The 16168-nt window shown below is 36.7% G+C and overlaps 1 protein-coding gene across 3 annotated transcripts in view; it reads right to left on the bottom strand.

Moving 5' to 3' along the window:
- The window catches only part of MFSD14B (major facilitator superfamily domain containing 14B), a 118074-nt gene that overhangs the window by 30219 nt on the left and 71687 nt on the right, over positions 1-16168 (bottom strand). For 2 of the 3 annotated variants that reach the window (XM_027548908.1, XM_027548910.1), the window contains exon 3: positions 13405-13467. The exons of the other annotated variant lie outside the window; for it this stretch is intronic. In XM_027548908.1, the coding sequence (XP_027404709.1) occupies positions 13405-13467 (63 nt within the window). The remainder of the gene's footprint in view (positions 1-13404; positions 13468-16168) is intronic. 3 annotated transcript variants of the gene reach the window in all.

Raw genomic sequence — 16168 nt, 5'->3', positions numbered from 1 at the left:
TAGCCCACCACACTTTTGCCCTATAGGAATGCAACTTTATCTAATGCTTTCGGAGGGTGGTGCCTGACTTTAGAATAATCACCTTTAGAGAAAAATGTTTTCTGAAAAAAGGATCTTAAAATGTTGACAGCCTCCGGGCCAGAAGATGATGTAAATCACCTAAACTTTTGCATATGATAAGTTTGCAGGAAGAAAGCCTGGCTTACTGCTGACCCTACTTCCCCATTATCCTCTATGCACAACTTAAGGTATAAAAACTACTTTGGAAAATAAAGTGCGGGGCCTTGTTCACCGAAACTTGGTCTCCCCATGTCGTTCTCTCTCACTTTTCGGCTGAATTTCCATCTTGAGCGTGGAGGCTCGACAAGCCTACTAATTATGCCTGGGCTTCTAAGATCTGGCCAGGGAGGCCTTAGTGTCTCCTCTTCTTCAGGAGAACGGGAGGATGCCTGCGGCCTACGTAGGTGACGTAAATTCCTTATTTTGGAATTTTATTAGCTTTCCACGTAAACCAAGTATTCAGCCTCTTTTCTCCACTGAATTTCCTCACTGAGCTATCCTTATTTAACCACTCTTTATATCCTTAATTAACGTTTAATTAAGCAATTGTTTCCTGATCCTCGCCAACGCCGTCCCCACTTCGAATTCCCTGGATCCACCGGGGCTGGACCCCGGCTGGACATGAGTTTGAGAAAGCTCAGGGAGATGCTGATGGACAGGGAAGCCTGGAATGCTGCAGTCCATGGGATTGCAAAGAGTTGGACAAGACTGAGGGACTGAACAACAAGGCATCAAACCCTGCAATTTATAAGACACATTGGATTTCCAGCATTTGGTCTGTTTTTGCATCAAAAGAGTTAAACGATCTTTTTAAGAGCCAAACAACTGCAGAAGCAGGGCTGAAATTCACGACCTGCAACATCAGTTTTATAAATTTAGAAAAGAAAATCTTTTACATTGCTTTAAAATTTTCTAAAAATATCAAATACCCGAGGTCTTGGGTAGTATAGAACTGGTCAAGAAAAACATGGAAATAAATTTAAGAGGACAAAAGAACAGAAATAAGAAGCACCATAAAAACAGTAACAAAATCTGAACACAAAGAACCCTGGAAAATTTTTTGGACAGTTCTGATTTTAGATTTCATACAATAAAATACAGAATGCATGTCATTAAAACAAAGGACATGAGAAGGCCAAGAATTAAAGTTTTATTTAAAATGATGCAGTTTCTAAAAAAAAAAAAAAAAAGATACTATTATCTAGATTCTGGATTTCAATTGTAATTTAATCTATTCATTAAGTAAATATTATTTTAAAATAATGCTCAGTGACAATTGTTGTTCAGTTGCTCAGTTGTGTCTGACTCTTTGTGACCCCATGGACTGCAGCCCACCAGGCTCCCCTGTTTTACATCATCTCCCAGAGTTTGCTCAAACTCATGTTCATTGAAAAGATGATGCCATTCAACTATCTTATCCTGCCACCCCCTTCTCCTCCTGACCTCAATCTTTCAATTATTAAATCATTAAAAGATCACTCAGTTCAGTTCAGTCACTCAGTCGTGTCTGACTCTTTGTGACCCCATGAATCGCAGCACACCAGGCCTCCCTGTCCATCACCAACTCCCGGAGTTCACCCAGACTCATGTCTATCGAGTCAGTGATGCCATCCAGCCATCTCATCATCTGTCGTCCCCTTTTCCTCCTGCCCCAAATCCCTCCCAGGATCAGAGTCTTTTCCAATGAGTCAACTCTTCGCATGAGGTGGCCAAAGTACTGGAGTTTCAGCTTTAGCATCATTCCTTCCAAAGAACACCCAGGGCTGATCTCCTTTAGAATGGACTGGTAGGATCTCCTTGCAGTCCAAAGGACTCTCAAGAGTCTTCTCCAACACCACAGTTCAAAAGCATCAATTCTTCGGCGCTCAGCTTTCTTCACAGTCCAACTCTCACATCTATACATGACCACAGGAAAAACCATAGCCTTGACTAGATGGACCTTTGTTGGCAAAGTAATGTCTCTGCTTTTGAATATGCTACCTAGGCTAGTCATAACTTTCCTTCCAAGGAGTAAGCGTCTTTTAATTTCATGGCTGCAGTCACCACCTGCAGTGATTTTGGAGCCCCCAAAAATAAAGTCTGACACTGTTTCCACTGTTTCCTTATCTATTTGCCATGAAGTGATGGGACCAGATGCCATGATCTTCGTTTTCTGAATGTTGAGCTTTAAGCCAACTTTTTCACTTTCCTCTTTCACTTTCATCAAGAGGCTTTTGAGTTCCTCTTCACTTTCTGCCATAAGGGTGGTGTCATCTTAAATAATTATTTTTTAAAAATAATTCTCAGTGACAACAGATACTCAAAATAGCCTCTGGGAGAACCTACATTTATTATGATGCTGAAATACAATCTAATAAAATACTTGCCTCTTGGGAAAACTTGTATTTCTCAAAAATCAAAGACTTTCTTCTGTTTCAGAATTACTTCTTCACCACCCAATCTAGTCCTAGATCTTATCATGCCACATTATTAGAATAGTAGATTGAGAAGGATATCTGTACCTTGATTAGGCAAGTACTGCAGCAGTCCTAAAGAGGAAAAGCACGATTTGCAAATGAGAAAATATTTAAAGACTAAAACCAGACTGGGACTTCCCTGGTGGTCCAGTGGTTAAGATGCCACACTCCAAATGCAGGGGGCACAGGTTTGATCCCTGGTCTGGGAACTAAGATACCACATGCCACAAAGCATGGGCAAACAACAACAACAACAACAACAACAACACCACCACCAGAGTGACATCAAAATCTTAGCCTTTAGCATAAATATAGTTGGCTTTCATTATCTCATTATCTACACTGGTTATGTTCTGTAAGTTTTCCAGGAACACCAAATTAAGAGAATCTGGAACTGCTGTTGTAGAGGAAACACAAGCTTGTATTCCTACCATTCTCTGGTCACATATTTTAATTAACTGATCAATATATAACCTTGGTTTATGTATATTTCTCTTTAAAGATGACTTATTTAATACGTAGACTGCTGATTTATTAACACTGATGTCTCAGCCATCAGCACTATGATTCATGTCTCAATGAGGCTTATCTAACACAGTATTTTCTCCATAATGTATATCAACACCCCCCTACACTTAGAAACACTTAACAACACTTTGGCACTACACTTGAGGTCATTTTAAACAGAGAAATTGTCAACAAAAGGAACAAAAATGCAAGATGCATAGTGCAAAATGGACATGCTCACAGTATGAGACCTGAAACAAAAAGTGTCCTTTGTCCAATCTCAGCTGGAAACATGCAGCTGGGCAACTCAGACTCCCTCCTCATGCCACACATGCATGAACATGAAAGCACTGTACTGACTCAGAGGTTGCAGAGTAGGCAGGTTTTGCACATATGAAATCTGGAAGTAACAAGGGCTGAATGTACTAAGCCATGCTATCAGGGTCCAGTGACTACTGGATAAAACATGGTGTGGAGGAGTCCAGTGTGGACCAAGAATTACTATGTCAGTTTTGTAAATTAGCTTCCCAGTCCAGTAGATTTTTAAGGTGGCATAATTAACTGGTCAGTAATGCTAACATGGCCTTCAGTTCACTTCAGTTGCTCAGATGTGTCTGACTCTTTGTGACCCTCTGGACTGCAGCACTCCAGGCTTCTGTGTCCATCACCAACTCCCACTGCTTGCTCAAACCACATCCACCAAGTCGGTGATGCCATCCAACCATTTCATCCTTTGTCATCCCCTTCTCCTGACTGCTGCCTTCAATCTTTCAGGGTCTTTTCCAGTGAGTCAGTTCTTTGCATCAGGTGGCCAAAGTATTGGAATTTCAGCTTCAGCATCAGTCCTTCCAATGAATATTCAGGACTGATTTCCTTTAGGACTGACTGGTTTGATCTTCTTGCAGTCCAAGGGACTCTCAAGAGTCTTCTCCAACACCACAGTTCAAAAGCATCAGTTATTCAGAACTCAGCTTTCTTTATAGTCCAACTCTCACATCCATACATAATTACTGGAAAAACCATAGCTTTGACTAGATGGACCTTTGTTGGCAAAGTGATGTCTCTGCTTTTTAATATGCTGTCTAGGTTGGTCATAGCTTTTCTTCCAAGGACCAAGAATCTTTTAATTTCATGGCTGCATTCACCATCTGCAGCAATTTTGGAGCCCAAGAAAAGAAAGTCTCTCACTGTTTCCATTATTTCTCCATTTATTTGCCATGAAGTGATGGGACCAGATGCCATGATCTTAATTTTTTGAATGTTGAGCTTTAAGCCAGCTTTTTCACTCTCCTCTTTCATTTGCATCAAAGAGTCTTTAGTTCCTCTTCTCTTTCTGCCATAATGGTAGACATGGCCTTACAAGCTCTTATTTGACAAAATAGCAATTAAAGCTTATTGTTGAATTAAATGCAATTATTTAATAAACTTTTTAAAGCATACAAAGAATGGCAATTACAACTCGAAGCAAAAATACATAAATTTTATACTTTATACAGCTATCATAAAAGTATTAAGCATATGCTTTCCTTAACAAAAGCAGCTGACAAATATTTGACTAAATAAATGTGTCAATATCGTTAAAAAGTTTTAAAACTAAAACATTTTTTTGTTTTGTTTTCCTTCAAATATTTTAATTAACTCTGCAACACAGTATGAGAGAAAAATGGTACCCATGAAAAATAAGATATAGTCATTTAACTGCTTCTGAAAACTTTAATTTTTCAATGAAAAAGTTCACATCTTATGACATCCTTTGTAAGCCACAAGGATGTACAACATACAGACATAGATTACCCCAAAATTATATTCATTCACTTTGATTTTTCATACAGTATTTTACTAATAATGATTTTCATCTCTTTCATTTTTTAAAAGAGATCAAAGAGAAATTTTCACACTGATGGGACTTTTTATTTATATAACTGACAAATGCAAATTTTTCACATAAAAGATAGTACTAAAACAAGGATCACCTTTCAGACCTAGGACACATTATACCCTACACAATACACAGCTTTTCTTCCCAGGAAGCACAACAATCAGTTTTATAGGACAAATGACAAACATGACAGACTAAAGTCCAGGAAAGGTGATTTGAAAAGCACGAGGAAGGTCTAAGAACAGCTAGTAATCCTGAAACTTCTGGGAGAGACCAATGTGGGCAAGAGGGCTGAAATGCTTTCTTTTGATTGAGGGAGAAAAGGAGATGGATATAGGGAAAATTCACTGAAACAAAATTTTAATTAAAATATAAAGAAACAGACTGTTTTCACAGGTTTTCCCTTATCTTAGAAGTAATAGGGCCATTACTTCAAATTGATTCCAAGAAAAAATAACAGCACATCTATATGCCAATCTGTTCTATGCCTTTCACACAAATGTCTTACCCTATGAGATGGGTATACTACTAGGGTAAGTAACTAGTCTAAGGCTCAGGGCTCATAAGCAGAACCAGGATTCAGCTCAGGCTGAGGTGGCTCTAAGACCTGAGATTAACCCGGCCCATAATTCAAATCAATTATCACACTATTTTTCTTACTCATATTTTAGTGTCTCTGTCCTGAAGCACACAAAGTACTAGACTTTACCTACTTGTGAATTCTCTTAAGCACATTTCAATAAATGTATAAATTACCAGTCTGTTATAAAACAATATTTAAAATTTATGAACTCACCTCTCTCAAGTAGGCTGCTTTACAATTTTGTTTACAGATAATTAAAAGGATAGTTTTTATCCAACTTCCTGTCCAAATTAAGGAAGCAAGATTATTGTGCATGTGTGTGTATGAAAAACACTTCTGAACTTAGTAATACTCAAGAGTAGCTAAAAGGGGACTTTAAAAGTATCTTTTTATTTTTTTAATTCTTAGAGACATCAGTCAACAATTTCTCTGTGTGTTTGTGCTATGCACTGGTTGATGATTTAATTCATTAAATAGCAGGATGAGACAGTTCAGCAGTAATTCCTAGGCTCAGATAAACTCTTGACATATTAAATGTCCCTGTATGAGTGTTCAGGCAGAGGATCTACATGACCATCTCCTTGATCAGACTTAACCATCCAGTCTAGACTGAGAAGAAGCACTCCATGTGAATCCCTGTGGCCAAGCCCTGGGATGGATTGCTGGGTCTTCCACTTTCCCCCTCTTTCAACCTCTTGCTGTGATGTTAAAGCCAGACAAGAATAAAGCAGCATGCTTTTAGAGGCACTTTCTTCATACTGATTGACCCAGCTATAAACCAATCCTGGACATCCAGCCCACTTAGTTTTAGTTAGTTTGGGACACTGATGAAAGTATCTAGTTTTTTTAATAAGTATAAAATAAGCTAAAGAAGAAAGCTTCAAGAAGTTTCAAGGTAGACACTGGGCAATCAGACCAACTCTTTTCATGAAGAATATTATTAGTCACTCCATCTGGTCATGTTAAATCCAGCAGTAATAACTTGACTTCATCTACTAAGTCAAACCACAGCATCTCAGCCTGGTTATACTTCCAATGAAGTGTAGTCAAAACTACTTTAGTGGTTAGTTTTATGTGTCAGTTTGGCTAGGCTATAGTACCCAGTTATTTAGTCAAACACTAGCTTGGGTGTTGCCATGAAGCTAATTTGTAGATGTCATCTAAAATCTACAATTAACTGGCTTTAAAGGGTATTTCTGTTGTTTAGTTGCTAAGTCATGTGCAACTCTTTGTGACCCAATGGACTATAACCCGCCAGGTTCCTCTATCCATGGGACTTCCCAGGTAAGAATACTGGAATGGGTTGCCATTTCCTTCTCCAGGGGCTCTTCCCAATCCAGGGATTGAACCCATGTCTCCTGCATTGGCAGACAAATTTTTTACCAATGAGCCAGCCACCAGGGTAGCCAAAGTAAAGGGTAGTACCCTCATTAATATGGGAGTCTCATTTAAGTCAGTTGAAGGCCTTAAGAGGAAAATCTGAGGTTTCCAGAGGAAAAAATTCTGCCTTAGGACTGTAGCATCAACTCTGGCCAAATTTCCAGCCCTACCCTACATATTTCAGATTTGCTAGCCCCAAAATCATGTGAGCCAATTCCTTAAAGTAAGCCTCTTTATACAAATATTCCATTGGTCTTATTTCTCTGGAGAACTCTAACACAACTTATTGCTAGTCATATAACAATGTCTGCCATATATTTCAATTTCATAAAGATAAAAATTGCTAGTGAAAAAATTTTTGAGTAGGACTTTGAAAACCTGAGAAGTATGATTAAGTATGAGTTTTTCCCTTTATAACTGTTAAGAGAACAGGTACTAAATTAATAATCATTAAAATGAGAGGATTAACATAAAACAAATTTCATTATTGAAAAATTAAGAATTGAACAATCTTTACTAGAAAAATAAAGAATCTGAAGGCACTTCATAAAAGAAGCCAGCAAATAATGTAAAAATACCTAACTTCATTTGTAATTAAAGAAATACAAATAAAATTACAGTGAGACATCATTCTCAAGCTATCAAACTGGTAAAGATCTGAAAAGTAATACTCGTATTAGAGCATGGTGAAACAGATATACATACTGCTGATGGGTGTGTGAAACGGCACAATTGCTCTAGGAGATAATGTGGTACTATATATTCAAGATTTCTTAAAATGCTCACACTTTTCTACTCACTAGTTATAATTTTACAACTCTATTTCTAAGGAAACAGTAAAAATATATAAAGATTTATTTTAAAAATTTACTCAGGATTATCTTCAATAGTGTGCAATTAGAAGGCACTTATACAGGGAAATGGATAAATTATTCATACAATGGAGTATCATATAACCATTGCAGACAATACACGTAGTTTTTACTTTGCATGGTAGTATAGAACTGAAAGAAATGACTCCAAGCTGAAACCATGTAGTTATTTTAATCAATGGGAAAAACTGATTTATTCTTTGACTTTCAGAAATTTTTGTCAGAACACTGAAAACTCTTTTACTATCACTTATAAATGTCTAGTGAAATGAAAGAAATAGAAAAACTAGTATTTATTTAGTACACTGTAATTTAAAGCATTAATAATTAAAATGTTCTTTGTAAAAAAAACATTAAGAGTCATAAGACTTGTGCTTGTCTTTTTTCAAAGTCTTATATGATGCACATATCTTTTATGAACTGGAAAACTGTCATATGCCTTTCTAGGTTTGGATCAGATTCCAACATATTACTGGATCAAAGAGGCAACACAACACACGTTTTGCTTTACACGCGTGAACTAAGAAATGCACGGTGACCAGGTCACCAACACTTTGAAATGTCACAATGGGTTATGATGCGCATCTGTTATTGACATAGTGTTTTGTGGACTGAGGAGTTAGTCATTATTTATATTTTATGCAACTACTCACAGTTAATACACATGGTAGTGGAAATCTGAATTGTGTGTTGGGAGACTCATGCTATTTAACTGAACTGTGGCAACTGAAATTTGTGTGTACTACAACATGCAAAGACAGGGCTGCTTGTACTTCATGTAGTTTTAATGTCATGGGGAAATTAGTAAGGTATAATTAACAAATGCTGATATAAGCGAAAAAGAAACATAGTTAACGGTCTCTAAGTAAGCTGGATCTTGACTTTACCAAAAGGACTAGAAAAAAGACTGGAAGAACTTTTAATTCAACAATATTTGTTGTTGTTTAGTCGCTAAGTTGTGCCCAACTCTTTGGTGACCCCATGGACTATGGCCCGCCATGCTCCTCTGCCCACGGGATTCTCCAGGCAAAAATACTGGAGTGTGTTGCCATTTCCTTCTTCAGGGGATCTTACAGACCCAGGGATCAAACCCACATCTCCTGCACTGGCAGGTGGACTCTTTACCATCTGAGCCACCAGGGAAGTTGAGTGCTAAGAACTATGCTGGGGATAGCAATGAGTAAAGTGGACAAAAATCCACGTCTTTAAGAAACTTTCAGTCTAAAAGAGGAGGAGTGAGGAGAACACAATAACAAGATAAAGATAAAGCAAAATACATAGCATGTCAAAGGAGAGATAATGCTTTGGAGAAAAAGCAGAGAAAGAGGATTAAGAGTGATGAGAACTGGATACATTACTCAAGATGGCAGTCAGTGAAGCCTTCACTGAAAAAATAACATCCAGGTGAGGAGTTGAGGGTTAGGGAGTAAAGCCTGTCAAAACCTGGGAAAAGCAAGCAGAAAAAAACAGTACCTGCAGAACCCTCAGGCAGAAATAGGCTGAGGAAGTTGTGGCTGCAGCAAGGTCAGTAGGAAGTGGAACAGAGTAGAAGGATGCTGTCAAGAGAAAATGGGGGTTTGGGTTGGGTTGGTTAAGAAGAGTGCCACAGGGACTTCCCAGAGGTCCAGTGGTTAAGACTCTGTGCCTCCAATACAGGGGACAAAGGTTCAATCCTTGGTCAGGAAAATAAGATTGCACATGCTGCTTGGCACAGCCTATATATATATATATATATATATATATATATAAAAGAGAGGAAGAAGAATGCCACAAACTGGTTTATATTTGATCATGATCTCTACCAAAGGGCTTCCCTGGTAGCTCAGTTGGTAAAGAATACATGTGCAATGCAGGAGACCCTGGTTTGATTCCTGGGTTGGGAAGTTCCCCTGGAGAAGAGACAGGCTACCCATTCCAGTATTCTTGGACTTCCCTTGTGGCTCAGATGGTAGAGTCCACCTGCAATGCAGGAGACATGGGTTTGATCCCTGGGTCAGGAACATCCTCTGGAGGAGGGCATGGCTACCCAATCCAGTATTCTTGTCTGGAGAATCCCATGGACAGAGGAGACTGGTGGGCTACAGTCCATCAGGCTGCAAAGAGTCAGACACGACTGAGCCACTAAGCACAGTACACACAGCACTGAAAAGGGAACAAGTAGAGTTTTGATGATGGTTCTGTTTTGAAGTAGAATAACAGAATTTGCTGATGGATTGGGTTTGGGATATGTATGGAAGAGAAAGAAGACTGATTCTAAGAATTTTGGCATAAGCAAGAATGGCATGACAAGTAACTAATATGGGGAAGACTTATGAGTTGGTCAGGCTGGAGGGGAAGACCAGGAACTTAGTTTTGGAGCTGTTAACTTTCAAATACTTATTATGCAAGGAAGTACAGATGTCAATTAGGCAACTGAATACACAAAGTCTAAAGTTCCAGCCCAAGGTCTAGGAAGATACTTATTTGAGAGTTTAAAGTCTTAAGTCTGATGACATCATTAAAGGAGTTAAGTATAGAAAGAAAGAAGAAATTGTCCCTGGCTTGAGCCACTTATCTGTCAGAAGTCTAGGAGATGAGGAACATAAATTACTTGTCAGAAATAGGGTTAAGAAAGAAATTAATTTGAAAACACAATTTTTAGAAACTCAAATTACTATATGACCCAGAAATTCTACTCCTAGCAATGTACCTATGATAAAGTGAAAACAATGTTCATATCAAAACTTGTATACAAATGTTCACAGCAGCATTATTCACAATAATATAAAAAACCAGAAACAACCCCGAATGTCTATCAACTGATAAATGGATAAACTGTGGTATGGATACAGGGTGAAATATTGTTTGGCTGTAAAAAGAATAAAGTACTAATAAGTACTACAGGTGAAAGTTGAAAACACCATAAGAAAAGAAGTCAGTAATAAAAGACCATACTGTATATTCCATTTATGTGAAATGTCCAGAATAGACAAACCAATAGAGGGAGAAAGTAGATTTGTGCTTGAGGTTAGGGAGGAATGAGGAGTACAGGATTTATTTTTGGAGCAATGAAAATGTGATAAAATTGACTGTGTTGATGGCTGCACAACCCTGAGTATAATGAAAAAACCATACATACACTTTATGACTTGCATGGTAGGTGAATTATATCTCAACAAAGCTGCTGCAATAACCAAAACCACAAACAAACAACCCCCCGCCCAATTGGAGAATTCACAAACCAAAACTGGTTACTCTTGTATACTTTATTGATGTTCACCCCAAATCTAAAACTTCTCTTCCATGCATTATGATAGTAAACTTACAAAGTGAAAGTTAACTGTAGAAAATCTACAAAGATGAACAAAATATATAAGGAAGAAAATTAAAAATCATCCATAAGTCCACATCCTTTCAAACTTCAGGTGATTCCTTTTTAATCATTTCCCTCCCTGCTTACTTACATTTATTTTGGTCAAAATAAAACTGAAACCATATTATATTACATTATATGTCTATACCACACATATCTATTCTTCTAATTTCAAGGAATTTAAAAAGTTTCTACACGTTTACTATTACAAAGAGTCCTTTAGCCAAATCTCTGAATAACTCAATTTGAGAAGAACAAATTTCTAGAAATGCAATTACTTTGTTAAAATATGTGAATATTTTTTTAACTCTAAAAATACTGCCTTCCAGAAAAGCTATACCAATTTATCCTCTCATCAACAGTACAAGGGGACACAATTTAACACAAATTGAACTAGTTCTTGTCAGTTTAAAATTTTTTACCAATGTGCATGAAAAAATATTATCTTATTTAACTTGGGACTCATTTCTTAATAGTGATAAACTTATTTTCAGATTGTTATCTTTTGTAAACTGCCAGCTTACATCCTTCTTTGCTCTTCTGGGATATTAGTCATTTTCCTACAGTTTTACTTTGAGACTGCTTTTATGTATTCCTCTTTCTATCATAAATAACATTTTGTCATTCGTATTTTAAGTTTGATGATGGTGGCTTTGACTTACCAAAATTTAAAGATTGATGTAAATGACTCAGTCTTTTCATTTATGAATAATTCTTACTCTAAAAAGGAAAATCTTTCCCCAGACTGGTGAGAAAAGTGGTCATCAGGCTTTCCTTCTAACAGTTTCTGTTATTTTTCTTTGCAATATTTACTAAGTATTTAACACATGAATGTAGAGTGCTAATAGTTTTACATATACTAGCTCATTGAATCCTCATAATCACCCTACAAGAGATCTTTTATCTTTCTCATTGCTTTCCAATGAAGGGAAGATTACATTATCTGACTAAGGTAACCATTAATAAGATGCAGAACAGAAATTTAAAGCTAAAGCAATATAAAGCCATACTTGTTCCACTGTGCTCATATCCATATTAAGACATTTTAATAGAGCTATGCTTGGCTGTAGGGTTCTCTCATATCCTCATCTGAGAAACAATGACCAGTTACTAAAACATGTAACTCCTTAAGTTCAATAGATTGAAGTTCAATAGTTGCTGAAGTTAAGTAAGTCCTGGTCCACACCCTTGAATCAACTTAAATACTTTTTGTTCTGTGTTTTTTTACAACAATATTGTGGGTATCTCTAAGTAAAAGTATGATAAGCTCGCCACTTGGCTTTCGGACACAGACCAAGTTGGTTTTATTCTGTAGAATCAGACTAAAATAGATTTTATTAGCTCCACATGATAAAAGAAAAAAATCTACAGAGTAACTTTCAAAGAATCCACTATAATGATAAACTTATGTAGTATTTGTAATCAATGCCCTCTCTCATTTAGTTTTTCTTTTGATCATGTAGATAAAACTGCTCACAAACTAGTGCTTAAATAAAAACACACCAGATTCTTGATAATATTCCTCCTCTCAATGAGTATTAAAAATGTCTTATTTTACTTTATTTAAATTGTCTTGTTTTACTTATGTTATTATTGTAAGCATTCTCAAATTCTTTTTGAAAATCGGCAAAGAATAAATAGTATTTATTACAATTAATGTTGCTCAAAGCTTTCCTCTGACTGAATTTAGCAAAGTACTATGGTATAATTTCAAGTGTGCTTTTCAACACAACATACAATTATGTAGACTGATATTACGTAACTTGAAAAGAACAAATTAGATGCTGAACACATATACTTTACTACAAATTGGGACTGGAACACAGCATTATATTTTAACCCCTTATTTATAAGCTTTTCTGACAAATATCACATTAAAATTTAAACAATGAACTAAGGCTAATTATGTCGAGTGGTTGAGAGCTCAGAAAATTGTGTCTAGAACACCAGCCTTGCCATAAGACTTTACATCCAACTAAATCTTGATGACTCCTTCTTCAATCTCTATCTCAAAAGAAGACATTAATACTTGACCGATTTTTAAGACTGATTTTATTCTGTTAATAGAGGAATTAAAAGTTCACACAATTCTACCCTTCTGTACATGTTAATTCTGCTCTGTACATGTTAATAAAAATAAGGCAGTGCCTTATGGATTTGGGTTGTATTTTGACTTTGATAATTCAACTAAAAATTTGATTTACAAGATTTACAAATGGTAATAGTTTTCCAGAGTCCTATTTAAACTTCCAGAGTTATGCTATCAAGGATTCCTGGCTTTGGTTTGTTGTGGACCAAACAAAAATTGTTCTTACCTTTACACCCTGAATGAGACCATTCATGAGGAATGTGTGTTGAGGAAATGTTTCATGTAGAACCTACAAAAAGCAAACAAACATCAAGAAAAATTCTAAAGTAAATGAAAGGGAAAGATTTCTGACTCTTGTTAATGGCAGACTAGGTAACTAAACCCTGGAATGAAAAATATTAAGGAATAATGAAATATGGAAAATATCTTAAAAGTATGAAAAGGTAACAAGATAATGAGGCAGAAATCTAAATAAAGAACCTAAAAAGGTACACCCAGGATTCAGTTGCTTTTGCTACAAAACCACAAACAATTTAAAGGATGTACTGCAAAGAGTTACTCCAACTCAGTTATGAGCCTGCAGCCCAGCTTCATGGCACGTACATAGTCCAGGAAACCTCAAACCTTAAATTTGGATTACTGATCCAGACTGGAAGCCTCTCCAGATGTTTAGAAGAAAAAAATCTAAAGTTATTTCTGAAAAGGCCATCACTCAGGCTTTCACATCAACCATATATGTACTTTCTCAAATATAAAGACAAGAACATAATCAAAAGTAATCAGATACAAAAGTAAATGAGACATCATGAACAAGAAAACAGCAAACAATACATAACAAACACTCAAAGACCTCATGTTTTGGAATTATTTAACAGACTTTAAAAATAGCATGCTTACTGTGTTACAAGACATATAAAGTAACCTTGAAACTTTGTAGCAGATTTAAAGAACAAAAGTCTAGAACAGAAAAAACTAAATTAAAAACTCAATGGGTATGTTTAACAAGATAAGAGAGAATAACTGAACCAAAAGTTAGGTTAAAAGAAGTTATCCAGAATGCAGCAGAGACAAATAGACAGGATATAAGACAGAAAGTAAGAGACACAGAGGATCCAATAAGAAAGTCTAACAATTTAAACTAGCCCAGTAATAACAGTGAGGCAGAGACAATATTTTAGAAGCCGATGATTGATAATGTACTTGAATCAATGACAGACATCAATGAAGAGATTAAAGCAACCTATCAAATTTTAAGCAGTATAAAAAGAAATCCACATTTGCAATCAAATTAAAATTATAGAGAACCGTAAAAAAAATTCTTTAAAACAGAAATAACAGATTGCTTTCAAAGGAACAACAGTTAGATTATTTCTTAAGACTAACATTTTTGAACCGAGACAAGGAGTGTGCTATTCTATCATCAGGATAGTAAGAAACATAAGACAAATGCCAACCTAAAATTGTATACCCAGTTAAAATGTCCTCTGACACAAAGGCAAGTATCCACAGTTTTCGATTTGGCAAAAACAAGTTTATTAACTTATAGTAATGAGTTTACTAACTTATAGACTTGGCTAATTTGACTGTGTGGATCACAATAAACTGTGGAAAATTCTGAAAGAGATGGGAGTACCAGACCACCTGACCTGCCTCTTGAGAAACCTATATGCAGGTCAGGAAGCAACAGTCAGAACTGGACATGGAACAACAGACTGGTTCCAAATAGGAAAAGGAGTACACCAAGGCTATATATTGTCACCCTGCTTATTTAACTTATATGCAGAGTACATCACGAGAAACGCTGGGCTGGAAGAAGCATAGGCTGGAATCAAGATTGCCGGGAGAAATATCAATAACCTCAGATATGCAGAGGACACCACCTTTATGGCAGAAAGTGAAGAGGAACTAAAAAGCCTCTTGATCAAAGTGAAAGAGGAGAGTGAAAAAGTTGGCTTAAAGCTCAACATTCAGAAAATGAAGATCATGGCATCTGGTCCCATCACTTCATGGCAAATAGATGGGGAAACAGTGGAAACAGTGTCAGACTTTATTTTGGGGGGCTCCAAAATCACTGCAGATGGTGACTGCAGCCATGAAATTAAAAGACGCTTGCTCCTTGGAAGAAAAGCTATGCCAGCTAAACAGCATATTAAAAAGCTAAACAGCATATTTAAAAGCAGAGACATTACTTTGCCAACAAAGGTCCATCTAGTCAAAGCTATGGTTTTTCCTGTAGTCATGTATGGATGTGAGAGTTGGACTGTGAAGAAAGCTGAGCACAGAAGAACTGATGCTTTTGAACTGTGGTGTTGGAGAAGACTCTTGAGAGTCCCTTGGACTGTAAGGAGATCTAACCAGTCCATCCTAAAGGAAATGAGTCCTGGGTGTTCATTGGAAGGACTGATGTTGAGGCTGAAACTCCAATATTTTGCCCACCTGATGCAAAGAGCTGACTTATTTGAAAAGACCCTGATGCTGGGAAAGACTGAGGGCAGGAGAAGGGGATGATGGAGCATGAGATGGCTGGATGGCATTACCGACTCAATGGACATGGGTTTGGGTGGACTCCAGCAGTTGGTGATGGACAGGGAGGCCTGGTGTGCTGTGGTTCATGGGGTCACATAAGAGTCGGACACAACTGAGCGACTGAACTGAACTGAATGCAACCACATTCAAAATTCCCAGCAAGTCATTTTGTGAATATTGAAGAGTTGATTTCACAATTTACATGGATATAGAAAAGGCCTATAATAGCCAAGGCAATCTTTTTAAAAAATAATTTCTTTATTACTATTTTTTACATATACATTTATCTATTCTCCCCCAGTCTCCCCTACATTCCCAGCTATAGCCAAGTCAGTCCTGAGGAAGAAGAACCAAGTCACGTAAGTTATAGAAGATATCAAGAAAATGCTAAAGAAATCAATATAGCATAGTACTGACACAGGATATATACAAAAATAGAACATAAAACCCAGAAAATAAGTCCA

Source organism: Bos indicus x Bos taurus, chromosome 8 (assembly GCF_003369695.1).
Source record: "Bos indicus x Bos taurus breed Angus x Brahman F1 hybrid chromosome 8, Bos_hybrid_MaternalHap_v2.0, whole genome shotgun sequence".
In the NCBI taxonomy this organism is placed as follows: domain Eukaryota; kingdom Metazoa; phylum Chordata; class Mammalia; order Artiodactyla; family Bovidae; genus Bos; species Bos indicus x Bos taurus.
The sequence above is the reverse complement of the archived record's forward strand: the minus strand, read 5'-3'. Positions and strand labels throughout refer to the sequence as shown.